This window comes from Trichosurus vulpecula, chromosome 6 (genome assembly GCF_011100635.1).
Source record: "Trichosurus vulpecula isolate mTriVul1 chromosome 6, mTriVul1.pri, whole genome shotgun sequence".
In the NCBI taxonomy this organism is placed as follows: Eukaryota; Metazoa; Chordata; class Mammalia; order Diprotodontia; family Phalangeridae; genus Trichosurus; species Trichosurus vulpecula.
The window spans coordinates 7,793,671-7,820,492 of record NC_050578.1 but is presented as its reverse complement, the minus strand read 5'-3'; the positions used below and the strand labels follow the sequence as shown (position 1 = coordinate 7,820,492).

The 26,822-nt window shown below is 37.6% G+C and overlaps 1 protein-coding gene and 1 pseudogene across 3 annotated transcripts in view; both read left to right on the top strand.

Moving 5' to 3' along the window:
• Positions 1-26,822, top strand: part of NEK1 (NIMA related kinase 1) — a 204,331-nt gene that overhangs the window by 150,155 nt on the left and 27,354 nt on the right. For all 3 annotated transcript variants that reach the window (XM_036762736.1, XM_036762737.1, XM_036762738.1), the window contains 5 exons: positions 18-259; positions 19,578-19,729; positions 21,782-22,020; positions 23,227-23,360; positions 23,888-24,020. In XM_036762736.1, coding sequence (XP_036618631.1) covers positions 18-259; positions 19,578-19,729; positions 21,782-22,020; positions 23,227-23,360; positions 23,888-24,020 — 900 coding nt within the window. The remainder of the gene's footprint in view (positions 1-17; positions 260-19,577; positions 19,730-21,781; positions 22,021-23,226; positions 23,361-23,887; positions 24,021-26,822) is intronic.
• LOC118853214 lies at positions 4,283-6,518 on the top strand (annotated as a pseudogene).

Sequence of the window (26,822 nt, the reverse complement as noted above, 5' to 3'; positions counted from 1 at the left end):
TTCCTTTATGTTAATAGAACCTGGTATGGAAGATTCTGTGCAACCCGAACCTAATTTGAGGAAGTCCCTGCAGCTTGAACCATTTTTTCACAAAGTCGATCCTTTTGAAGCCTGGAAAAAAGCCGCCTTCATTCCATCAAATCATCTTACGCAACAACAATCTTTTCGTGCCCGTTCAGATTCACCAGCAAAAAGTACAGGCAAGAATTCATTGCTAATTGGACTTTCTACTGGTCTATTCGATGCAAATAATCCAAAGGTAAGTATGCTAGTTAAGTTATAAAATACTGCAATGTTGTTATTATTGCATTTTTGTTAATAGATGTTTCCTTGAAAACCTTTTTTTAATCCCCTAAATAAAACATATGAATGCCCTCTTGCACCCAAAATATTTAAAAGTATTACCTCTTTACATAAACCCATCATTGGGAACCTGAAACAAGAAACAATTTTTCTATTGGCTGTCTTTTTCAGAATTTTTTCCTATTGGGTTCACATTTCTTTTTTTTTATATGAACACAAAATTATTGAATAAAATATTAGCATAGATGCTACAACAATATATTCAAAAGATTATGTAATATAGACACAAGTATAAGTTGTACACACATATAAATACATACATATATGTAATAGGAAAGTAATGTTGATTCCAACTTAGGAAAATTATATATAATTTTTTTAACAATAGCCTTAATTTTTTTTTACAGTATCTACATTATTTATTTAATATTTTTAGTTTTCAGCATTGATTTCCACAAGATTTTGAATTACAAATTTTTTCCCCATTTCTACCCTCCCCCTCCCCGATGGCATATATTCTGATTGCCCTGTGCCCCAGTCAGCCTTCTGTCACCCCACTTCCCCCCCCATCCCTTTTTCCCTTACTTTCTTGTAGGGCAAGATAGCTTTCTATGCCCCATTGCCCATATATCTTATTTTCCATTTGCATGTAAAAACAACTTTCTTTTGAACATCTCCTTTGAAAACTTTGAGTTTCAAATTCTCTCCCCTCTTCCCTCCCCACCCACCTTCCCTAAAAAGGCAAGCAATTCAACATTGGCCACATGCATATCATTCTGTAAAACCCTTCCACAGTACTCATGTTGTGAAAGACTAACTATATTTTACTCCCCCCTATCCTGTCCCCCTTTATTCAGTTTTCTCCCCTGACCCTGTCCCTCTTCAAAGGGACCCTCCTCCCCCATCTGCCCACCCTTCTATCGTCCCCCCTTTTTTATCTCCTTCCTCCTTTCCTGTGGTGTAAGATACCCAATTGAGTGTGTATGTTATTCCCTCCTCAAAAGTCAAATCTGATGAGAGCAAGATTCACTCATTCCCCCTCACCTGCCCCTTCTTCCCTTCCTACAGAACTGCTTTTTCTTGTCACTTTTATGCGAGATAATTTACCGCATTCTATCTCTCCCTTTCTCCCTCTCGCAATCTATTCCTTTCTCATCCCTTAATTTGATTTTATTTTTTTAGATATCATGCCTTCATATTCAACTCGCCCTGTGCCCTTTGTCTATAATATATATATGTGTGTGTGTGTGTGTGTGTGTGTGTGTGTGTGTGTGTGTACATATGTATATTCCCTTCAGCTACCCTAATATTGAGGTCTCATGAATTGTACACATCATCTTTCCATGTAGGAATGTAAACAAAACAGTTCAACTTTATTAAGTCCCTTATGACTTCTCTTACTTGTTTACCTTTTCATGCTTCCCTTGATTCTTGTGTTCAAAAGTCAAATTTTCTATTCAGCTCTGGTCTTTTCATCAAGAATCCTTGAAAGTCTCTATTTTGTCTTGGAGTATTATACTCAGTCTTGCTGGATAGGTGATTCTTGGTTTTAACCCTAGCTCCTTTGACCTCTGGAATGTCATATTCCAAGCCCTTTGATCCCTTAACGTAGAAGCTGCTAGATCTTGTGTTATCCTAATTGTGTTTCTACAATACTCAAATTGTTTCTTTCTGGCTGCTTGCAGTATTTTCTCCTTGACCTGGGAACTCTGGAATTTGGCAACAATATTCCTAGGAGTTTTCTTTTTGGGATCTTTTTCAGGAGGCGATCAGTGGATTCTTTCAGTTTCTCTTTTACTCTCTGGCTCTAGAATATCAGGGCAGTTCTCCTTGATAATTTCTTGAAAGATGATGTCTAGGCTTTTTTTTTTTTTGATCATTGCTTTCAGGTAGTCCAATAATTTTTAAATTATCTCTCCTGGATCTGTTTTCCAGGTCAGTGGTTTTTCCAATGAGATATTTCACATTGTCTTCCATTTTTTCATTCCTTGGTTCTGTTTTATAATATCTTGATTTCTCATCAAGTCACTAGCTTCCACTTGCTCTAGTCTAATTTTTAAGGTAGTATTTTCTTCAGTGGTCTTTTGGACATCCTTTTCCATTTGGCTAATTCTGCCTTTCAAGGCATTTTTCTCCTCATTGGTTTTTTGGACCTCTTTTGCCATTTGGGTTAGTCTGTTTTATAAGGTGTTATTTTCTTCAGTACTCTTTTGGGTCACCTTTAGCAAGCTTCTGAATTGTTTTTCATGATTTTTTTGCATCAGTCTCATTTCTCTTCCCAATTTTTCCTCTACTTCTCTTACTTGATTTTCAAACTCCTTTTGAAGCTCTTCCATGGCCTGAGACCAATTCATATTTTTCTTGGAGGCTTTGGATGTAGGAGCTTTGACTTTGTTGTCTTCTTTTGCATGTACGTTTTGATCTTCCTTGTCACCAAAGTAAGCTTCTATAGCCTGATTTTTTTCCACCGTTTGCTTATTTCCCCAGATAATTTCTTGACTTTTTAACTCTTTGTTAAGGTAGGACTGTACTTCCAGTGTGGAGGTATACTCTCCCAAGCATCAGGGATTTTATGTAGCTGTTTTCAGAGATACTTGTAGGGGCCTGTAAATTTTCAGTTCTGCCTTCCTTGGAACTGTGAGGAGGGTTCCCTCTCCACTGCCAACACAGGCTCTGCCACAACAGTGCTTCTCCTCACCCCAGGACTGTGACCCAGATTGAAGCACAGGCAAAGCAAGAGAATCCTGCCTCAGCACCATCAAAGAGATCCCTGCAATCCCCCTCTGATCAACCACTCGATCCCCCCACCATCTGTGGGCTGAGAGCTCCAGAAGCAGCCACTGCCACTGCCACTGCCCACCAGCACCACCATCCTGGGGACAGGGCCTGACTGCGCTCCTCTCTCACACAATTCTGGCAGACTTTTCCTACTGACCTAAGTTGTCTTTGGCGTTTGGGGGTTGAGAAGTTTGGAAACCATCATAGCTGCCAGTGATTCAGTTCCCTGAGACCTGCTCCAGCCCTGTCTACAAAGATGTGGCTTGTGCTAGACTGCACTCTTCTCTCAGACTGGTGCAACAGACCTTTCCTGTTGACCTTCCAGGTTGACTTGGGCTGGAAATTTGTTTCACTCTGTCATTTTGTGGGTTCTGCTGCTCTAAAATTTGTTTAGAGTCATTTTTTAAAGGTGTTTGGAGGGGTTTGGGGGAGAGTTCAAGCAAGTCCCTGATTTTACTCTGCCATCTTGGCTCCACCCTGGTAGAATTTCAAGAGACAGGTATGGATAGAGTCAGCCCCTTTCCATTGGAAAAATGCTATATAAACAAAGTTGAAAGAACCTAGTATGTTTAAAGAATGGAGAATATTCTGAATTGGTCAGACAGGATATAAAAGTGAGTAGTGGGTGTTGGGATAAGTTTGAGTATAATTGTGGAGAACCAGATTAATTACTTTATTCTCTAGATAACTGAAAGATATGAGGCAGTGGGGTTATATATGTGATATTGAACTAAGCTTCTAGTTGAAGAAACCTGCTTTTTAAAACAGGGATAAGGATATTTATCATATTTACCTCCCAGAGTTGTGAGGCTTAAATAAGATAATGTAGGTAAAGTATTTTCTCAACTTTAAAAAAAATCAGTCATTCTGATAATGATAATAATGATAATGGTCAGTGGGGTAGGGGTCCAGTCAGCAGTCAAAAAAAAGTGGGAAGATCCTTTCTCCATCAGAATAAAGGGATTCTGCTTAAGAAACTTAATCTTTAGGTGTTACAATTTGGAGGAAAAGGCATTCTAGCCCCAAAAGTAAATTAAGGTAGGGTCTGCAATTTTAACTGTTGTCTGTTAATATGTATGTGTTATTGATTAGAAAAGAATGCTTTTAAATTGGGATCTGACAGTTTTCTCAGCATTAGTTAAGCCTTTTTTGACAGCCTTCAGTTTTAGTCTTCATATTTTTAGAGAGATGTGAATTAAACATGCATGTAGAGAAAAGCAATACAGATAAAGGTGGAAAAGAGTAAGAATTAAGGTTTAAGGAATTTAATTTAGACCAAAAAAAATGGCTAAAAATGAAACTAGTACATGGACTGTTTTGAGGAGGTTTATTAAAATATTTTTAAAATATGGACTTTTTAATACTTAAAAATAAATTATGTAGTGAACATTTAAATAAAACCTTAAAATTTGAACTATCTACATTTTAAAATAATAAAATACAGCAAAGCCAAGATGGCAGAGTAAAAGTAGGGACTTACTTGAGCTGTCCCCCAAGCCCCACCAAATACCTGTAAAAAATGACTCTAAATAAATTCTAGAGCTGTAGAACCAGAAAATGACAGTGAAACAAATTTCCAACCCAAGATAACCTGGAAGGTAGACAGGAAAGGTCTGTTACACCAGTCTGAGAGAAGAGCACAGTCCAGCGTGGCCCACGCCATCACAGACAGGGCTGGAGTAGGCCTCAGTGCCCTGAAACACTGGCAGCTCTGATGGTTTCCAGATTTCTCAACCCACAAACGCCAAAGACAATGTAGAAGGTCAGTAGGAAATGTCTGTCAGACCAGGGTGAGAGAAGAGCATGATACAGCCCCAGCCTCAGGGCAGAGAGAGGAGCATGGTCTGGCCCTAGCCCCAAGGTTGCGGAGGCTGCAGTAACAGCCACTTCCAGAGCTCTTGGCCCACGGAGGGTGGGGGGTTAGAGCAGCTGATCAGAGGGGGATTGTAAGGATCTCTTGGCTGGTGCTAATGCAAGATTCTCTTGCTTTGCCCAGGCTTTGATCTTGGTGGTGGTCCTGGGGCGAAGAGGAGTGCTGGTGTGGCAGAGCCTGTAGGGGCAGTGGAAAGGGCATCCTCCTCACAGTCGCAGGGCAGAAAAAAGTGCTTGTGGTTTTTTCGCAACAGGTTTGCTGCGAGTACACAGGTGTTGTAAAAACCATTATTAAATCTCCACAAAAGTGGGCAAGGAAAAGACTCCCATTAATATTGTTGTCATTGGACACACAGACTCTGGGAAGTCCACCACTACTGGCCACCTCATCTACAAATGTGGTGGAATTGATAAACGAACCATTGGGGAAGGACGCCTTCAAATACGCCTGAGTCTTGGATAAATTGAAGGCTGAATGTGAGCATCACTATTGATCCCTCCCTGTGGAAATTTGAGAGGAGCAAGTACTATGGGACGATTATTGATGCTCCAGGACACAGAGACTTTATCAGGAACGTGATTTCAGGCACATCTCAGGCTGACTGTGCTGTCCTGATTGTTGCTGCTGGTATTGGTGAATCTGAAGGTGGTATCTCAAAGAATGGGCATGCCCTTCTGGCCTGCACACTAGGTGTAAAACAACTGATTGTTGGTTTAAACAAAGTGGACCCCACCGAGCCCCGCTACAGCCAGAAGAGAGATGAGGAAATTGTCAAGGAAGTCAGTACCCACATTAAGAAAATTGGCTACAACCCTGATACACAGTAGCTCTTGTGCCAGTTTCAGGTGGGAATGGTGACAACGTGCTGAAACCAAGCTCTAATATGTCTTGATTCAGGGGATGGAAAGTCACTTGTAAGGATGGCAATGCTAATGGAACTACAATGCTTGAAGTTTTGGATTACCTCCTGCCCCCAACCTGTCCAGCTGACAAGCCCCTTCGTCTACCCCTCCAAGATGTCTACAACATTACTGGTATTGGGACCATACCTGTTGGCTGAGTGGACACTGGTGTTTTTAAACAAGGCATGGTGTTGCAACTGAAGTCTGTTGAAATGCACCACGAAGCTTTGAGTGAGGCTCTGTCAGGGGATAACATTGCTTTCAGCGTGAAAGATGTCTGCTGCGGCAATGTGGCTCATGATAGCAAGAATGACGCAGCTATGGAAGTAGCTGGTTTCACTGCACAGGTTATTATCCTGAACCATCCAGGCCAAATCAATGTACTTGTTCTGGATTGTCGCACTGCTTACGTTGCTTGCAAGTTTGCTGAACTGAAAGAGAAGATTTATCATCATTCTGGTAAGAAGCTGGAAGATGGTGCTAAATTCCTGCAGTCTGGTCCAGGCAAGCCCATGTATGTGAAGAGGTTCTCTAATTATGCTCTTCTGGTTATTTAGGTTCATGATGTGAGGCAGACTGTTGCAGTTGATGTCATCAAGGCAGTTCACAAGAAGCCTGCTGGAGCTGGCAAGGTCACAAAATCTGCCCAGAAGGCTAAATGAATATTCCGTACATTTGCAACCTCAGTCTTAATCAGTGATAGAAGAACAGTCTCTTAACCGTTTTGCTCAATTGGCCATTTAAGTTTAATAGTAAAAGACCAGTTAATAATTACAGTGCATCATAAAAGCTTCAGGAGGAAAGGAATGTTTTTGTGGACCATTTGTTTCATGGCAGTTTTAAGTTATTAGTTTTTAAAATCAGTAATTTTGAAATGGAAACAACTTGATTTTTATCTGTCAAAGAATTTTGAGACCATTAAAACAATTTAACATGGGGCTGGGGGTGGGGGGGCACATGACGACAAAGATGCTTGTGGTCACTCACAGACCAGAAGACGAGTAAACACCTCTCCTGTGATCATACCACCTTGGAAGAACTGAAAATTTACAGGCCCCTACAAGTATCTCTGAAAACAGCTACACAAAATAACTGATGTTTGGGGTAGTACACCACCCTGCACTGGAAGCAGACTAATTGGCTGGGGAAATGAGCAAACAGTGGGGAAAAAATCAGGCTATAGAATCTTACTTTGGTGACAAGGAAGATCAAAACATACAAGCAGAAGAAGACAACAAAGTCAAAGCTCCTACATCCAAAGCCTCCAAGAAAAATATGAATTGGTCTCAGGCCATGGAACAGCTCAAAAAGAATTTGGAAACAAGTAAAAGAAGTAGAGGAAAAGTTGGGATGAGAAATGAGAGTGAGGCAATAAAATCATGAAAAACAATCCGGAAGCTTGCTCAAGGTGACCCAAAAGAGTACTGAAGAAAACAACACCTTAAAAAACAGACTAACTCAAATGGCAAAAGAGCTCCAAAAAGCCAATGAGGAGAAGAATGCCTTAAAAAGCAGAATTGGACAAATGGAAAAGCATGTCCAAAAGCTCACTGAAGAAAATAATTAGTGGAAAATTACAGTGGAGCAAATGGAAGCTAATGACTCCATAAGAAATTAAGAAATTGTAAAAGAAAACCAAAAGAATGACAACATAGAAGACAGTGTGAAATATCTCATTGGAAAAACCACTGACCTGGAAAATAGATCCAGGAGAGATAATTTAAAAATTATTGGACTACCTGAAAGCCATGATTAAAAAAAGAGCCTAGATATCATCTTTCAAGAAATTATCAAGGAGAACTGCCCTGATATTCTAGAGCCACAGGGCAAAATAGAAATTGAAAGAATCCATTGATCGCATCCTCAAATAGATCCCAAAAAGAAATCTCCAAGGAATATTGTTGCCAAATTCCAGAGCTCCCAGATCAAGGAGAAAATACTGCAAGCAGCCAGAAAGAAACAATTTGAGTATTGTGGAAAAACAATCAGAATAACTCAAGATCTGGCAACTTCTACATTAAGAGATCGAAGGTCTTGGAATATGATATTCCGGAGGTCAATGGAGCTAGGATTAAAACCAAGAATCACCTACCCAGCAAAACTGAGTATCATGCTCCAAGGCCAAATATGGACTTTCAGTAAAATGGAGGACTTTCAAGCTTTCTCAGTGAAAAGACCAGAACTGAATAGAAAATTTGACTTTCAAAAACAAGGATCAAGAGAAGCATGAAAAGGCAATCAAGAAAAAGAAATTGCAAGAGACTTACTAAAGTTGAACTGTTTTGTTTACATTCCTACATGGAAAGATGATGTGTATGATTCATGAGACCTCAGTATTAGGGTAGCTGAAGGGAATATGCGTGTGTGTGTGTGTGTATATGTGTGTGTGTATACATATGTGTGTGTATGTATGTATATATGTATGTGTGTATATATATAGAGAGAGAGAGGGAGAGGGCAGAGGGTGAGTTGAAGATGAAGGGATGATATCTAAAAAAAATAAAATCAAATTAAGGGATGATAGAGGAATATATTGAGAGAGGGAGAAAGGGAGAGAGAAAATGGGGTAAATTATCTCGCATAAAAGTGGCAAGAAAAAGCAGTTCTGTAGGAAGAGAAGAGAAGGCAGGTGAGGGGGAATGAGTGAATCTTGCTCACATCAGATTTGACCTGAGGAGGGAATACCATATACACTCAGTTGGGTATTTTACCCCACAGAAAAGGAGGAGGAAGAAGATAAGAAAGGGGGTATGATAGAAGGGAGGGCAGATGGGGGAGGAGGTAATCAAAAACGAACACTTTTGAAAAGGGACAGGGTCAAGGGAGAAAATTGGATAAAGGGGGATAGGTTAGGAAGGAGCAAAATATAGTTAGTCTTTCACAACATGAGTATTGTGGAAGGGTTATACATAATGATACGCATGTGACCTATGTTGAATTGTTTGACTTCTTAGGGAGGGTGGGTGGGAAGGGAAGAGGGCAGAGAATTTGGAACTCAAAGTTTTAAAAACAAATACTTGAAAACAAACCAAAAAAAAAAGGTTTTTGCATGCAACTAGAAAATAAGATACAGAGGCAGTGGGGCATAGAAATTTATCTTGCCCTACAAGAAAGGAAGAGAAAAGGGGATGGGAGGGGAGTGGGGTGACAGAAGGGAGGGTTGACTGGGCAACAGGGCAACCAGAATATATGCCATCTTGGAGTGGGGGGGAGGGTAGAAATGGGGAGAAAATTTGTAATTCAAACTCTTCTGAAAAATCAATGCTGAAAACTAAATATATTAAATAAATTAAATTTAAAAAAAAGAATAAAGATCAAACTACTGAAACCAAAATAAATAAATAAGTAAATTAAATTAAGGGGTGAGAGATGAATATATTAGAAGAAGAAGAAAGGGAGAGGTAGAATGGGGTAAATTAGGTCACATAAAAGAGGCAAAAAGAAGTTTTTATAGTGGAAGGGAAGAGAAGAGAGGTGAGAGGAAATGAGTGAACCTTACTATCATCGGATTTGCCTTGAGGAGGGAATAACATACAAACTCAGTCAGGTATGGAAATCTGTCTTACCTACAAAAAAAAGTAGGGAGGGGGGGATGATGAAAGGGAGGACAAATGAGGGGAGGGGGTAATCAGAAGAAAACACTTTTTAGAATGGATAGGGTCAAAGGAGACAATAGAATAAATGGCAGGGCGTGGGACAGCATGGAGGGAAATATAGTCTTTCACAGCATGACTATTATGGAGGTGTTTTGCATGACTGCACATGTATGGCCTATATTGAATTGCTCGCCTTCTCAATGAGTGTAGGTGGGGAGGAAGGAAGGGAGAGAATATCGAACTCAAAAGTTTTAAAAACAAATGTTAAAAAATTGTCTTTACATGCAACTGGGAAATAAAATATACGGCAATGGTTTGTAGAAATCTGCCTTGCCTTACAGGAAAATAGAAGGGTGGGAGATAAGAGAAGGGAGGGGGGCAGTGTTAGAAGGGAAGGCAGATTGGGGAAAAGGGGCAGGAAAGATGGAGAGAAAATTTGGAACTCCAAATCTTGTGGAAGTGAATGTTGAAAACTAAAAAACTTAATTAATAAAAATAATAATACATTAAAATAATAATAGTAATAATTTATTTGTTTTGTATCCCTTTCACATTGTTTGTATCTTTAAAAGGTGTTGCAGTTTTGGGGTGGGTTTTTTTTTTTTTGAAATATGGTTGTAGTGACTATGTGTGATTTTATTCTTCAGCCATCTTGGTTTGCATCATATTGTTTTTAAAAATTACATATTTCATCCACAACTATAGCAATCTGCTCTTTGATAAACCCAAAGAATCCAGCTTCTGGGCTAAGAATTCACTATTTCACAAAAACTGCTGGGAAAATTGGAAAATGGTAGGGCAGAAACTGGGCATAGACCAATATCTTACTATATATACCAAAATAAAGTAAAAATGGGTTCATGATTTAGAAATAAAGGCTGATACTATAAGCAGTTTGGGAGAGCAAGGAATAGTTTACTTGTCAGATTTATGGAAAAGAAAAGAATTCATGATACAACGAGAGATAGCACTACAAAATGCATAATGGATAATTTTATGTTAAATTGAAATGTTTTTGTATAAAAAAGCCAATGCAACAAAGATTGGGAGGGAAGCAGAAAGTTGGGAAAGAATCTTTACAACCAGTGTCTCTAAAGGCTTCATATCGAAAATATAAAGCCAAATTTATAGGAATACAAGTCGTTCCCCAATTGAGAAATGGTCAAAGGATATGAACAGGCAGTTTTCAGAGGAAGAAATCAAAGATATCTGTAATCATATGAAAGAATGCTCTAAATCACTATTGATTAGAGAAATGCAAATCAAAACAACTCTTAGGTACCACATCTCTCCTGTCAGATTGGCTAACATGACAAAACAGGAAAAATGCTGGAGAGGATGTGGGAAAATTGGAACATTGTTACATTGTTGGTGGAGTTGTAAACTGATCCGGCCATTCTGGAGAAGAATTTGGAACTATGCCCAAAGGGCTATAAAAATGTGCATACTCTCTGACCCAGCAATACTGCTTCTAGGGCTGTATCCCAAAGAGATCACACAAGTGGGAAAGGGACCCCTATGTACAAAAATACTTATAGATGCTCTTTCTGTGGTAGCAAAGAATTGGAAATCAAGGGGATGCCCATCAGTTGGGGAATGGCTGAACAAGTTGTGGTATATTTACTATTATGCTATAAGAAATGGGGAAGATACAGACTTCATATTAACCTGGGAAGACCTACATGATATGACGTTGAGGGAGGGGAACAGAACCAGGAGAACATTGTACACCACCACAGACATATTGTTTCTGTGATGACTAACTTTGATAGACTTGGCTCTTCTCAGCAAGACGTGGTTCAAACACAACTCCAAAGGGCTCATGATAGAAAGAGCTTTCTACATCCAGAGAAAGAACTATGGAGTCTGAATGCAGATTGAGGCACACTTTATGCTTGCCTTTTTTTTCCTCCTTTTTTTATTCTTTTTGTTTTTGGGTTGTTTTTTTTTTTTTTGTTCTGTTTCTTCTTTCTCATGATTCATTCCATTGGTCATAATTCTTTGCAACTTGACTTTTGTGTAAATAAGTTCAATGCGACGTTATATGTAGAAGATGTATCAGATTCCATGCCATCTTGGGGAAGGGGGTGGGGGAAGAAAATCTGGAACTCAAAATTATGTAGAACCAAGAGTTGTAAACTAAAAATAAAAAATCTCCAAACAATTACATGTTTCTTTGTCGTTTTTGTAATTGTCATTTTATACAGAATATTAATATCCTATTGCATTAATGCAATAAATTTTTTCAGCTATCTCTCAAATAAATGGAAGTAATAGTTCTAGTTTTTTGTTACTACAGGTAAAACATCAGTGACGATTTTTGTACCAATAATTTCTGTTTAATATCTTTAGAATAGTGTCCCAGAAATATTAGAATACCTCTGCCCAAAGGTATGATTTTTATGATTCTTGTAGTACATTTCTAGAGTGCTCTCCAAAAAATTTATACTCACCTCTAGTGAGGAGTATAGATTTTATCATTATTAGCTATTTCGCAAATTCGGTCAGAATAAGAAAGTATTGTAAAATTGTTTGACTTGGCATTTTTTTTTGATCATTAGAGATTTTGAACATGTTCTTAAGTAGTTATTAACTGTTTACATTTCTTCTTTTAAAAATTGTCTCTTAATACCCTAGAACCATCTTTCCATTGTGGAGTGTTTTCTTTTTCTTAATTTCTTTTTTATTATTTAATATTTTTAATTTTCAACATTGATTTCCAGAAGATTTTGAGTTGCAAATTTTATCCCCACTTCTGCCCTCCTCCCCACCCCAAGATGACATATTGATGATTGTCCCTTTCCCCAGTCTGCCCTCCCTTTCCCTATCCCCCCCATCCCCTTTCCCCTTACTGTAGGGTAAGATAGATTTGTATATCCCATTGCCTGTATATCTTATTTCCCAGTTGCATGTAAAAACAACTCTTTTTCTTTTGAGCATTTGTTTTTAGAACTTTGAGTTCCAAATTTTCTCCCTTCTTCCCTCCCCACCCACCCTCCTTGAGAAGGCAAACAATTCAACATAGGCCACACATGTATCATTATGCAAAACACTTTCATAATAGTCATGTTGTGAAAGACTATATTTCCCCTCCATCCTATCCTGTCCCCCTTTATTCACTTTTCACCCTTGACCCTGTCCCTTTTCAAAAGTGTTTGCTTTTAACTAACTGCTCCCCCAATCTGTCCTCCTTTCTATCATCTCCCCCTCTTATCCCCTTCCCCCCTACTTTCCTATGGGGTAAGATACCCAATTGAGTGCGTATTTTATTCCATCCTCAAGTTGAATCCAATGAGCACAAGATTCACTCATTCCTTTTCACCTGCCCCTTCTTCCCTTCCAATAGAACTGCTTTTTCTTGCCACTTTTACGTGGCAAGAATCATTCTATCTCTCCCTTTCCCCTTCTCCCAATATATTCCTCTCTCATCCCGTAATGTTATTTTATTTTTTTTAATATCATCCCTTCATATTCAATTCACCCTGTGCCCTCTGTCTGTATATATGTATATTCCCTTCAACTATCCTAATACTGAGAAAGGTCTCATGAGTTACAAATATCATCTTTCCATGTAGGAATGTAAACAAAATGGTTCAACTTTAGTAAATCCCTTATGATTTCTCTTTTCTGTTTACCTGTTCATGCTTCTCTTGATTCTTGTATTTGAAAGTCAGATTTTCTATTCAGCTCTGGTCTTTTCATCGAGAATGCTTGAAAGTCCTCTATGTTATTGAAAGTCCATATTTTTGCCCTGGAGTATTATTATACTTAGTTTTGCTGGGTAGGTGATTCTTGGTTTTAATCCTAGCTCCTTTGACCTCTGGAATATCATATTCCAAGCCCTTCAATCCCTTAATGCAGAAGCTGCTAGATCTTGTGTTATCCTGATTGTGATTCCACAATACTCAAATTGTTTCTTTCTGGCTGCTTGCAGTATTTTCTCCTTGACCTGGGAATTCTGGAATTTAGCTACAATATTCCTGAGAGTTTTTCTTTTGTGATCTCTTTCAGGGGATGATTAGTGGATTCTTTCAGTTTGTTTTACCCTCTGGCTCTAGAATATCAGGGCAGTTTTCCTTGATCATTTCTTGAAAGATAATATCTAGGCTCCTTTTTGTGATCATGGCTTTTAGGTAGTCCAATAATTTTTAAATTATCTCTCCTGGATCTGTTCTCCAGGGCAGTGGTTTTTGCAATGAGATATTTCACATTGTCTTCCTTTTTTTCCATTGTTTTGGTTCTGTTTTATAATTTCTGGATTTCTCATAAAATCACTAGCTTTCACTTGCTCCATTCTAATTTTTAAGGTAATATTTTCTTCAGTGAGCTTTTGGACCTTCTTTTCCATTTTGCCAATTTTGCCTTTCAAGGCATTCTTCTCATTGGCTTTTGGAGCTCTTTTGCTGTTTGAGTTAGTCTATTTTTTAAGGTGTTATTTTCTTCAGTATTTTGGGTGGTCTCCTTTATCAAGTTCATTGACTAGTTTTTCCCGATTTTCTTGCATCACTTTCATTTGTCTTCCCAATTTTTCCTCTACTTCTCTTACTTGATTTTCCAAATCCTTTTTGTGCTCTTCCATAGCCTGAGACCAATTCATATTTTCCTTGGAGGCTTTTCATGTAGGCTCTTTGACTTTGTTGACTTCTTCTGGCTTTATGTTTTGCTCTTCTTTGTCACCAAAGAAAGATTCTGTAGTCTCATTCTGAGTCCTTTTATGCTGCCTGCTGCTCATGTTCTGTATTGGCAGTCAAAATGGGCTCTTAGCACTTATTCAACCAAGTGCCCTTGAAGAGTTTGGCCTTTATTTCCTTGATTAAATTTGGAGTCCTTGATGACTTCCTTGCCTCAAGAGAATGCCTAGTTTACAAGGGTTTTGTGACATGTTTGTGACATCAGAGGCTTTTAGACCACGTGGGTTTAAGTTGCATTTTTGTGACACTTTTTGGTGAGTTGCATGTGTGTATTACCTTTTACCCTGAACGAGATTTATAAACCCAAAGGTTGGCTTTCTTCTTTGGAGCACTGAGCCGCAGCAGGAGTGGCACGTGACTCTGGGCCAGCCATTGTCGAGCACCTGGCTAAATTCAGATATTGATTGTTCCTTGGTAACTATGAATTGTATTTGGTCTGTTTATAAATGTATGTTTGTAATTTGTATTTGCTCCAAAATTCAGGGTGCTGGCTTTTCCCCCTGAGCTGAGTGAATGGCATTTGTATGTTGGATTAAAGTAAGACTGTTAACCCCTTAACGTTGTTTTCCTTAGTAAAGCAGATCAAAAGAACCTGGGCTTGCAGTGTTCTTGTTATTGGGCTTGTGTTGGTTTTTTACCCCCACAGCAGCTGCTAGCTGAATTGTTACAACATGTTCCCAGCCAACTCTTTTACCCTTGAGCTTTTGGTCAGGTTATATCTACCTTTAGAGTGGAGAGTGCTTGGTCCCAAGCTTCAGGGGCTTTGCACTGCTCTTTTCAGAGGTACTTCTAAGCCACCACAAGCTCTTCCACACCAGTGCTTGTCTTCCCCAAGATCCACCAACCAGGACCACCACCCAGATCCAAGCATGGCAAAGAAAGAGAACCTTGCCTCTGTGGCGTCAAAGCAATCCCTGCACTCCTGCTCTGATCCACTGCTTGATTCCTTCCACTTTGTTGGCTACGGACTCCAGAAGCAGCTGCAGGAACTTCCTCATGCTGCTGCCATGCCACCTCCACCACCCTGCTGCCTGGAGCTGGATCGCACACTTCTCTCACCCCGATCAAGCAGTTTTCCCACTGACCTGCTCCGTTGTCTTTGGCATTTTTGGGTTCAGAAGTCTGGTAACTGCTACAGCTCAGTGATTCATGGCCCCCAAGCCTGCTTTTCCTGACTCCCGGTCTGTTCTTTCCTGGGTCGGCCTGTGCTGGGCTGCACTCCACTCAGAACACAGTGTGATAGACCTTTCCCAGTGACCATTCAAGCTGTCCTTGGCTGGAGACCTGCTTCCCTGTTATTTTGTGGGTTCTGTAGTTCTAGAATTTGTTCAGAGACATTTTTATGGGTGTTTGGAGGGATTTGGGGGAACTTAAGGGAGTCCCTGTTTTCCAGCTGCCATCTTGGCTCCGCCCCTTAAAGATCTTGAGTCTTTATTTTCAAGCAGCCATCTTGGCTCTGCCTCTTTTGGAATATTTTCTTAAACAATTGTACTATTTCCTAAAATATTCTGAACATCAGCTTTTTATCAGATATATTTAATTAAAATATTTTCCCCAATCTCTTTCTAGAGCTATTGCTTTTTACTGTATAAAATTACTTATTTTTGTATATTCAAAACTTTTCATTTCTTCTTATGTTATGTTTTATAGGGATAATACTTACAAGCAGCAAAAGTAGAATAAGAGGATATAAGTTGGAAAAAAAAAACAATTTAGTAAAGACATAAAATTTTATAATTTAGTTCTAGAGCCTTACATAAGAACAAACTTTTTGAATAAGGGCTTTGTATTATTCTTTAAGTTCTTTGTGTTAGTGAAAAGGCCAAGCTCTAGTTGAAGAAATATCAATTACAGAGCCTTGTGTCTGGTGTTCTTTTTCCTCTGCCTTTTTTTTTTAATTTAAATTTATTTATTTAACATATTTGGTTTTCATCATTGATTTTCACAACAGTTTGAATTACAAATTTTCTCCCCATTTGTACCCTCCCCCCCACTCCAAGATGGCATATATTCTGGTTGCCCTGTTCCCCAGTCAGCCCTCCCCTCTATCACTCCCCTCCCCTCTCATCCCCTTTTCCCTTCCTTTCTTGTAGGGCAAGATAAACTTCTACGCCCCATTTCCTGTGTATCTTATTTTTTAGTTGCATGCAAAAACTTTTTTTTTTTGAACATCTGATTTTAAAACTTTGAGTTCCAAATTCTCTCCCCTCTTCCCTTCCCACCCACCCTCCCTAAGAAGTTGAGCAATTCAACCTAGGCCACACATGTATCATTATGTATAACCCTTCCACAATACTCATGTTGTGAAAGGCTAACTACATTTTGCTCCTTCCCAACCCATCCCGCTTTATTGAATTTTCTCCCTTGACCCTGTCCCCTTTCCAAAGTGTTTGTTTTGATTACCTCCATCCACATCTGCCCTCCACTCCATCATCCCCCCGCCTTTTATTTTTTTTTATCTTCCTCCCTCTTCTTTCCTGTGGGGTAAGATACCCAACTGAGTATGTATGGTATTCCCCCTCAGGCCAAATCTGATGAGAGCAAGGTTCACTCATTCCGCCCTCACCTGCCCTCTCCCCTCCTCCCACAGAACTGCTTTCTCTTGCCACCTTTATGCGAGATAATCCACCCCATTCTATCTCTTCCTATCTCCCTCTCTCAGTATGTTACTCTCTCATCCCTTAATTTCTTTTTATTTCTTTTAGATATCTTCCCTTCATCTTCAACTCACCCTGTGTCTGCTCTCTCTCTTTTACATATATATATATGTATGTATATATATATATATACATATATTTATATACACATATATATACACATACATACATATACACATAGATATATACATACATACACATTCACTTATATATATACATAAACATATATATATATGCATATTCCCTTCAACTACCCTAATACTGAGGTCTCATGAATCATACACATCATCTTTCCATGTAGGAATGTAAACAAAACAGTTCAACTTTAGTAAGTCCCTTGCAATTTCCGTTTCTTGATTACCTTTTCATGCTTCTCTTGATTCTTGTGTTTGAAAGTCAAATTTTCTATTCAGTTCTGGTCTTTTCACTGAGAAAGCTTGAAAGTCCTCTATTTTATTGAAAGTCCATATTTTGCCTTGGAACATGATACTCAGTTTTTCTGGGTAGGTGATTCTTGGTTTTAATCCTAGCTCCATTGACCTCTGGAATAGCATATTCCAAGACCTTCGATCTCTTAATGTAGAGGTTGCCAGATCTTGGGTTATTCTGATTGAGTTTCCACAATACTCAAATTGTTTCTTTCTGGCTGCTTGCAGTATTTTCTCCTTGATCTGGGAGCTCTGGAATTTGGCGACAATATTCCTAGGATATTTCTTTTTGGGATCTCTTTGAGGAGGCGATCGATGGATTCTTTCAATTTCTATTTTGCCCTGTGGCTGTAGGATATCAGGGCAGTTCTCCTTGATAATTTCTTGAAAGATGATATCTAGGCTCTTATTTTGATCATGGCTTTCAGGTAGTCCAATAATTTTTAAATTATCTCTCCTGGATCTATTTTCCAGGTCAGTGGTTTTTCCAAGGAGATATTTCACATTGTCTTCCATTTTTTCATTCCTTTGGTTCTGTTTTATAATATCCTGATTTCTCATCAAGTCACTAGCTTCCACTTGCTCCAATCTAATTTTTAAAGTAGTATTTTCTTCAGTGGTCTTTTGGACCTCCTTTTCCATTTGGCTCATTCTGCCTTTCAAGGCATTCTTCTCCTCATTGGCTTTTTGGAGCTCTTTTGCCATTTGAGTTAGTCTGTTTTTTAAGGTGTTGTTTTCTTCAGTGTATTTTTCAGTATTTTTTTGGGTCTCCTTTAGCAAGTCATTGACTTGTTTTTCATGGTTTTCTCGCATCCTTCTCATTTCTCTTCCCAATTTTTCCTCTACTTCTCTAACTTGCTTTTCCAAATCCTTTTTGAGTTCTTCTATGGCCTGAGACCAGTTCATGTTTTTCTTGGAGGCTTTTGTTGTAGGCTCTATGACTTTGTTGTCTTCTTTAGGCTGTATGTTTTGGTGTTCTTTGTCACCAAAGAAAGAATCCAAAGTCTGAGACTGAATCTGGGCGTGTTTTCGCTGCCTGGCCATATTCCCAACCAACTAACTTGACCCTTGAGTTTTTCAATGGGGTATGACTGCTTGTAGACTAACGAGTTCTATGTTCCACGTTTGGGGGGGAGGTGCCAGCTCTGTCACACCCGCACTGCTCCTTCCCCAAGAACCCCCAGCCCAGGCTGGGCTTAGATCTTCAGCAGGCTTTTGCACTCCTGCTCTGGTCCGCCACTTAATTCCTCCCACCAGGTGGGCCTGGGGCCAGAAGCAGCAGCAACTGTAGCTGCCCCACCTCCGCTGCCCCCAGGGCTGGAAGCCGAACCTCGAACTCCTTCCACTCCTGCAGCTTTTCCCACTAACCTTCTCTGTTGTCTTTGGTGTTTGTGGGTCGAGGGGTCTGGTAACTGCCACAGCTCACATATTCAGGGCGCTAGGGGCCCCATCCGCCCAACTCCAAGTTTGGTTGTTCCACGCCGCTCAGGCTGGGCTCTGCTCCACTCTGTTCCCAGCACCCAGCTCCCAGCTCCCAGCTCCGTGTGGAATAGACCTCACCCAGAGACCATCCAGGCTGTCCTGGGCTGGAGCCCTGCTTCCCTCTGCTGTTCTGCGGGTTCTGCCGTTCTAGAATTGGTTCGGAGCCATTTTTTTATAGGTTTTTGGAGGGACTCGGTACGGAGCTCACTCTAGTCCCTGTTTACCAGCCGCCATCTTGGCTCAGAAGCTTCCTCTGCCTTTTTGCAGACACTTGGGAAAGTCTGCTGTGTCTATGATACTTTCCAGTCATATTTTGCATACTGCCTAACTGTAAGGATATATAATACTTAGACTCTAGATCTTAATATGTAGCCTGTGGCTCACCTGAATATTTTAGTTAAAAAAAAAAGCAGCAGGGGGTAGCTTGAGGATGAGAAGGGGACTAATTGGTTAGAACATGTGATGAAATTATAAGACAGTAGGAACCTGAAATTTCTTGCTGTTCAGTAAACTAATATTTGGGTCAGCTTCCAGCTTCTTGGCAGAATAAACAACACGTATGCAATGATGTGGCCAGTGTGTTGATTTGTTCACTTAACTATATTTTGTTGTTACAAGGAGATTAAGTTCTAGTGGGGGAATATATGAGGAGTCACTGGGAAATGACAGTGATGTTTTTAAAAAGTAAATAAAACTTACATAAGGTACATTATTTTCATGAAATCGCTGGAGTTTGAAGCTGAGCCACTAAGAATTGATGAGTGTGTGTGTGTGTGTGTGTGTGTGTGTGTGTGTCTGTATGTTAGGCTTTTTTCCCATTTTTGAGTGTCCTGTTCTCCCTAATAAAAATCTTACTTTATTTTTTAGATGTTGAGAACATGCTCACTTCCAGATCTCTCTAAACTGTTCAGAACATTGATTGATGTTCCCACTGTGGTAGATGTATGTCAAGACAGTCTTGAAATAGAGGACACTGAAGATGAACCCATTAAAGAAGCACCTTCTGATTGTGAAGAGATGTAAGCATAAAGCTGTTAATGAATATCATACATTATATAATGACTTCATTGATCTGAAGGAAAAATTACTTCAGTCCCTAGATTTATTCTGATAAATCAATGTTCTGAAGTCAACTTCAAATTTATATTTTTGTTATTTTATCTCAGTCTTAAATAAGTTATAAGCTTAATATAAACCAGCACTGTCATATGGCAGCCAGGAATACTAAGCAGTCTTAGACTGCAGTCAAATAGTGATGGTGTCCAAGACTAGGGAAGTGGTGTAGGTTTCTCTGTTCCCCTCTGGTCAGACCACATGTGTAATACAGTGTTAAGTTAGAATCCCATGTTTTGTTAACACTAGAAAGACTGGAATTTTGTAAGACTTCAAAGCTATATCAAGTAATACAGCATATTTTTCTCTTATCCATAAAGCAAAGAAAATAGAAGTATCATGATTATAACAAAATATGTGCATCAGTATGCACACCTGGCCCTTCTAGTGGAGCACTTCCAGAGGAAGGTGATTAAAATGGAGGATTTCCTCCATTTCATGTCATAAGGAGCTGTTGAAGCAACTGGAGGTGATTAGCCTTGAGAAGAAAGGACTAGAGGAACACAGACTATAATAACTTAAAGTATTTAAAGGGCTTTCACAGAGAAAACGAATTAGATTTTTTTCCAGTAAAATAGAAGCTTTATGAAAGCAGAGACTGTCTTCCATTTTGTTTTTATGTCTCTAGGGCCTTCCTTGTCCTTAATAATCACTTAAAAACAAATGCTTCTTAGACTAGATGAGATTGTTTGCCCTGCAGAGCAAAACTAGCAGCTGCGTGTTGAAGTTCTGCAGAGGTGCAAATTCAGGCTTGACATAAGGAAAAACTTTCTAATTAAAGATATCCTCAAGTGGAATGGACTAGCAAGAGATGGATGACCACTTGTCACTTACATTGTCTGGAGGGGATGCTTGATTAGATACAAATCAAAGTAGATAGCCACATATGTTCTTTCAAACTCTGTCATTCTAATTTCATGTCATTTGCCTCACTGCTTTCCAGACCTTTTTCTCATATTTTTAAAATATTTCTCATTTTCTTTGAAGTGCTTTCTGCTTTTGAACTGTGGGAAGTTTTAGAGATGTTTTTGTTTTTCTTCTAGCCATATTCTTAGCTTAAGATCATTGGAAAAATTTATCTTTACATATTTTGGAGATTAATACTTAAATGATGGTCCAATTACTATTTTAATAGTTTGTTTCGGGAATGTTAATTAAGTTTTGGAATGTTCATATTGATAAAATATTATCTAATAGTATTTTACTCCATTTTACAAACTAGTTATGTGGTATTATTGATATTTCAAATCTATAAAAAATTCTTAATGGTCATTAATTTTGTGTTTTTAGTTTATGTTAAAATATAATTCTCTGAGAAAACTTTTAATCTGAGGGAACAATAGCAAGATTTTTTTAAAAAAACTTTTATTCCTTTATGTTTACTAGTTGATAACAATACTTCACATTCAAGTTTTCTTTTTTTATGAAAGATCATTTGTAACAATGATGACATATTTTGAAAACTGTTACTATCTCCATATGGAAAAATTTCCCTTTAGTATTTCTTTCAATTCACTTTCATTTCCTAAATATTCAAGGTAATCATTTCTTTAGTGAATTTGCAAAATTATCTAAAATATTACTTTGTTACAAATTGGGGCAAATGAGAAGGAAAAGCTGCTTTTATTTAGTCTGCTAAAATATTCTAAATAAGTATTTTAAAACTTAAGTAATTGTTAAACTAGTATTTATGGTACTGTGATTTCATTAAAGAACTAAAATTCATTTTAAAGGGACCAAGTTATATTATTATAATAATATGTAGAATTATAATTTGCACTTGTTTTAAATTTCAGATCTTTTAAAAATTTGGCAGTATCATACATTTTATATAAACTTTCTCAAACTCACACTATATTACCATTGCCCACAAGTGAATATGGATTTAAAATGTATCATGGAATTTAAAGAAATGTGATCATAATGTTTATTTTGAAGTTTTGGTTCTTAAATTTCAGCATATTTGGGGAGGCAGACCCAGATTTACAGGAGCTTCAGGCCTCTATGGAAAGGTTGCTTCGAGAACCTAGTGAAGAATATAGTGAACCTAGTGAACCACCTAACGAAGAATCTAGTGAAGAAGAAGAAACTGTCTTAAAGTCCATCAATGAGGGACATATAACAAATGGCATAGAACTTGCTGACGAAGATGACAACATAAGCAGTGAAAGTGCTCTTAATGAAGAGTGGCATTCAGGTGAAAATAAAACAATGTGATTGTTAAGTCTCTTTTGAAGTATCAACTTAAAACAATTGATTTTTAAGTAAAGCATATTTTAGGAGAAAAGGCATTTCCAAATCTAAAAATAATTGAGTGCTAGGAAAGTTTTAAGAGGAAAAAGGAAAACCATACTCTCTTCCCTCCTAAAATATGGGGGCTTCCTTTTTTTTTTAGACAATTATCTGAAACCAATCAAGCTTGCTCCCAATTGTTGCTTGGCCTCCCTCTCTAGATAGTGTTTTCTAGCTCTTCACTGGCAGATGTCAATGCTGTGAACCATTTTTAAAATGATTTGATTCCTGTTCTCTATTTTTGTCATTAAGACTATTAATACTTACAGTATCAACTTAATTTCTTTTAAAGATTAATTTTTTTTTTGAAGATTTGTCTTTATTCATGCCTTTCTCAATTTGCTGTAAGGCGGCATTAGTCTGTTTCTAGTAACTATTCAGTCACTTTTTCAGTGCCTTTTTAAATAGCATTTTGTCTTTTGCTAATGTTTTCAAGCTTTCTTCAGTGTACTTTGAATAAAAGAAAAATATTGAATCCATATAGTATTTTCCCTACTGCTTTCCTGAAATTTTATAATGTGAAAATTTTTTATATTTGGCGTCTCTTTCATACTACTTTTTCACTTGAGGGCTCATTTTTTTTTCTGCCTAGTGAAGTAAGATGCTGACAATTAAATTTCATAGATATTTAGAGTTGCTAAATTGGATAGGCATAATGCTGTACTTTTTCATTTTTTATTAATTTAGTCAACATCTTTATGTATGTCAGCATTTTAATCTAATTCTGTGTTTCAGTTTTTAAAAAGCTCTTCCTAAAGTAGATTTAGAACCAGAAGGAACAATAGAAAATACCCTTTCTCTCAGAAAGTTAAAGCCCCTCATTTGATAGACTTGCCAAGGTCATCCAGGTAATGAACAGCAAAGATGGGATTTGAACCCAAATCTTCTTACTCCAAATCTACTCTACCATGCCACATTATTATGAATTGTTAATTATTAATAATTGTTAAATTAGTAATAACTACAATTTTTGGCAGTAAAAATAGTCATGTGCTATTGCTTATTTGTGGAAGAATTAAACTTGTCTTTTGACCATTATGATACAAATCATTTTATGTCTAATTTTTATTGTTTTCATCATTAAGTAATTGCCTTTTTCCCCCTTCGTTAGATTATAGTGATGGTGATATTGCCAGTGAATGTGGTGAATGTGATAGTGTCTTTAACCACTTAGAGGAGCTGCGACTTGATCTGGAGCAAGAGATAGGCTTTGACAAATTCATTGAAGTTTACGATAAAATAAAGGTTGGTAGAATGCTGATTAAATTTGTACTTGCTAACAGTCCCAAAGGACTCATGATGAAAAATGCTGTCTGCCTTCAGAGAGAGAGCTCATGGCAGCTAAATAGAGACCAAAGTATATTATTTTTCACTTTCTTTTTTTCTCTTTTTTTCTTTTATTCAAGCGTTCTCAACTAATAACTAATATAGAAGTGTTTTATGTAATTGTACATGTGTAACCTATATCAGATTGCTTACTATCTCAGGGATGGGAAGGGATAGAATTTGGAACTCAAAACTTAAAGAAAAATGTTAAAAATAGTTGTTTAATGGAAGGGGAAATAAAATATTAAAAATGAAAAAAAATTACATTTGCTTTTGAAATATAGTATTTATGTATACAAATGAAATATATCTTTGTAGTCATTTGGGGTTAGGATTAGGATGTTAAGAAGTACTGAAAATATTCCTAACATTAATCAAATTAATCAGACTAGAAAAAGGTAATATTTAAGTGTTCATTAAAATTTTGAAATTGTCATTTTGTGTAGGCTATACATGAAGATGAAGATGAGAAAATTGAGATTTGTTCAACAATAGTTCAGAATATTCTGGGAAATGAACATAAGCACCTCTATCCTAAGATCCTTCATCTAGTCATGGCAGATGGAGCCTATCAGGAAGGTAACAATTGTTTCAAAAATTATTATTAATTATTGAATACCTGCTTTTAATGTATTTAATTGGAAAGGTAATTTACATTCCAAAATAAATACAAAAGTTTGAATATCTTTGGTCAGCTGTAAAACTATTTAAATTAATTTGATCTGTTTTGGTAAAATTTATATTTACTATTTCAAGGGTCTATGATTTCCTTGATGTAAGTATTCCTTTCACTGATGCATATTACAATTTTTCTGTACTTTGAAAGATAATATTATTGAGTTCCTGTGGCTGAGAAATTCATCACTCTTTGGACACCTGGAGAAATGTCTGTGAATCTCACTGAGCTTGTTCTTAGACAACAACCTGGCACCTGGGCTTTACTTTTGAAGGCTTTTCTGCTTAGTAGGATTTGTTAAAGCTGAAAATACCAGAAACTTATCAGAACATTGATTTGAGGGAAAAATAGATATGAAAAATCAAGAGGTCTGATACAAAGAAAAAAATTATGGATCAACAAAACAAGGCGTGTGTTTTTGTGAATAACAGCCAAATGACATAGATTGGGGGTTGGGAGAAGAAAAAAGAAGAGAGATGAAAAAAAAAGTTGATTTTTACATAGCAAATGTATAAACAAAGAACTCGTAGGAAGAGGATGGAAAATGGGAATGACTGACAAAGTGATTGTCCCATCTCAAATAAGGGAAATTATTGTAAATTTTTACCTAAGTGGAATAATCTGTAGGAACTATATTTAGTGGGAATATTATGGTTTTATTAGAATTACTACTAGCAAATAAGATTGCATTCCTTTCTGATAAAAGGAAAAATTTGACAAAGTATGGTTAAAAAAATGGAAATTTTTAGCTTTTCAACATACAGAGGAAATTATTAAGAAGAAAATAGATTTGGTTGCATTAAAATAGCTTTTATTGAACAAACAAAATATTCAGAATTAAAAGGAAATAAACAGATGGGGAAATCTTTGCTATAAATTTTTCTTTTAAAAGATTAACATTCAGAATCTTTAAGGAATTAACAAGACTACGATCTATTCTCCAATTTTAAAAAGTTGTAAAAAGATATGAATGGGTAATAGCTGAAAAAAACACAAAACTCACATGAAGAATTATACAGTACAATAATGAAACTGTGGAAAACAGGTATACTTTTTTGCTGCTGGAGGAACTGACTATTAGTCATTTGGGAAAGCAATTTGACATTATACCACAAGAGCTACAGGGCTATATGTACCTTTAAACCTACTAATACCACACCTAAGACAACAAAGCAAAAAATGATAATAGTGACACTAAACAACACAACAAGGATCAAGATTGCTGAGACAGAGCTCACACTTGTATTTACATACATCCAGCACTATAAACTACCCCTGTTATTTAGATTCCAGCATGGAGTCTACAGAGAGCACAGAAATTTGGCCTTCAATATAGACTCTGACTAACCTTAATCATCACAACTCCGTAATATTGATGTCACTAAAGTGTGAAGGTGGGGAGGAATACCAGGACCTGATATACAAAACAACACTCTGAACCATTTATTCTTAACTATGTGAATCCCCCTCACCTCTTGGCACTACAGAGAGCTGTCTTAACTCTTCCAGGCCATCCATTTGACTATCTCTCTTCATAGCCTCTCTGTATCTCTTATACACATATTTATTCCTCTTACCCCATGCCCACTCAGACTCAGGCAGCTTCTCACTCCTGACATATGCCCAGCTAACTCATTCAGACTATTCTCTCTCTCTTACAGGTATAACAAATGAGTCTCTCTTACCTTGGGGTATTCTCCATCCTCTTACCTTTCTTAACTATACCATCAAGCAAGTTTCTCCCACCACACCTTTAACACTAATACTGAAGGTATATAACAATGCTTCTCCAATAGAGCATAATTTGCAGCTGTGTGCCTTTGCAGCCTCCTCCAGGGAGGCTATTCCCCTTTTGGCATTATGTATCAGCAAGGCAATAAACACAACATTGACAATAATCATGAATATGCCTGTTTAGTTCTGTATTGCAAAATATGAAAGACTCTCCATATAGAAGGTAGAAGTAAAACATTTATTCAGACACCAGATAACTAGATCCCATAACCAAATAATCTGCTTCCACAACCAGTAAGCCCACTTTATCATAACAGCAAGGAACTTAAAACACAATACCACAGCATGAAGCCTCGCCATCCCAAAACCTGTCAGACCCCCTTCTGTGGCCTTCCCAAAAACTCACAGTACAGCTACCACAGTCTCTTCAACTATCACAGGTCAACTGTCTTTACCTCAGCTCTAACTATCATGATGGTCATTAACAGCCATAATAGCTCTTTCTCTCTCTCTCAGCATTTCCTGTGACACAACTTCCTTTTCCTTTCAGCAACTCCTCCCACCACATGTGACTTAGGCTTCCTGTGACATAAGCAGTTCACATGGCCTGTTAATGGGTGGGAAAGATCTTCAAATCTAAATTGCTATTACTCATTCTCAGCTACTTTTTTTGTAATAGCAAAAAATGAAAACAACCTTTATCTACAAATTGGGAGTGAATAAATTCTGGTATATGAATGTAGTGAGATATTATTGCAGCCTAAGATGACAGAGCAGAGAAAATAGGTTAGTATTTATGTAAAACATCTCATAGATACAAAACATTTAGTATCCTGATTACTATAAGAGCAATAAAATCCAGGAAGGTAAAATAAAACATTTAGGAGATACAGAAATAAATAGGATCATTTGTTGCTCTATTATGAATATATATGTTCTAAAAAGATTTTTCTGAACTGTACATGATTTTA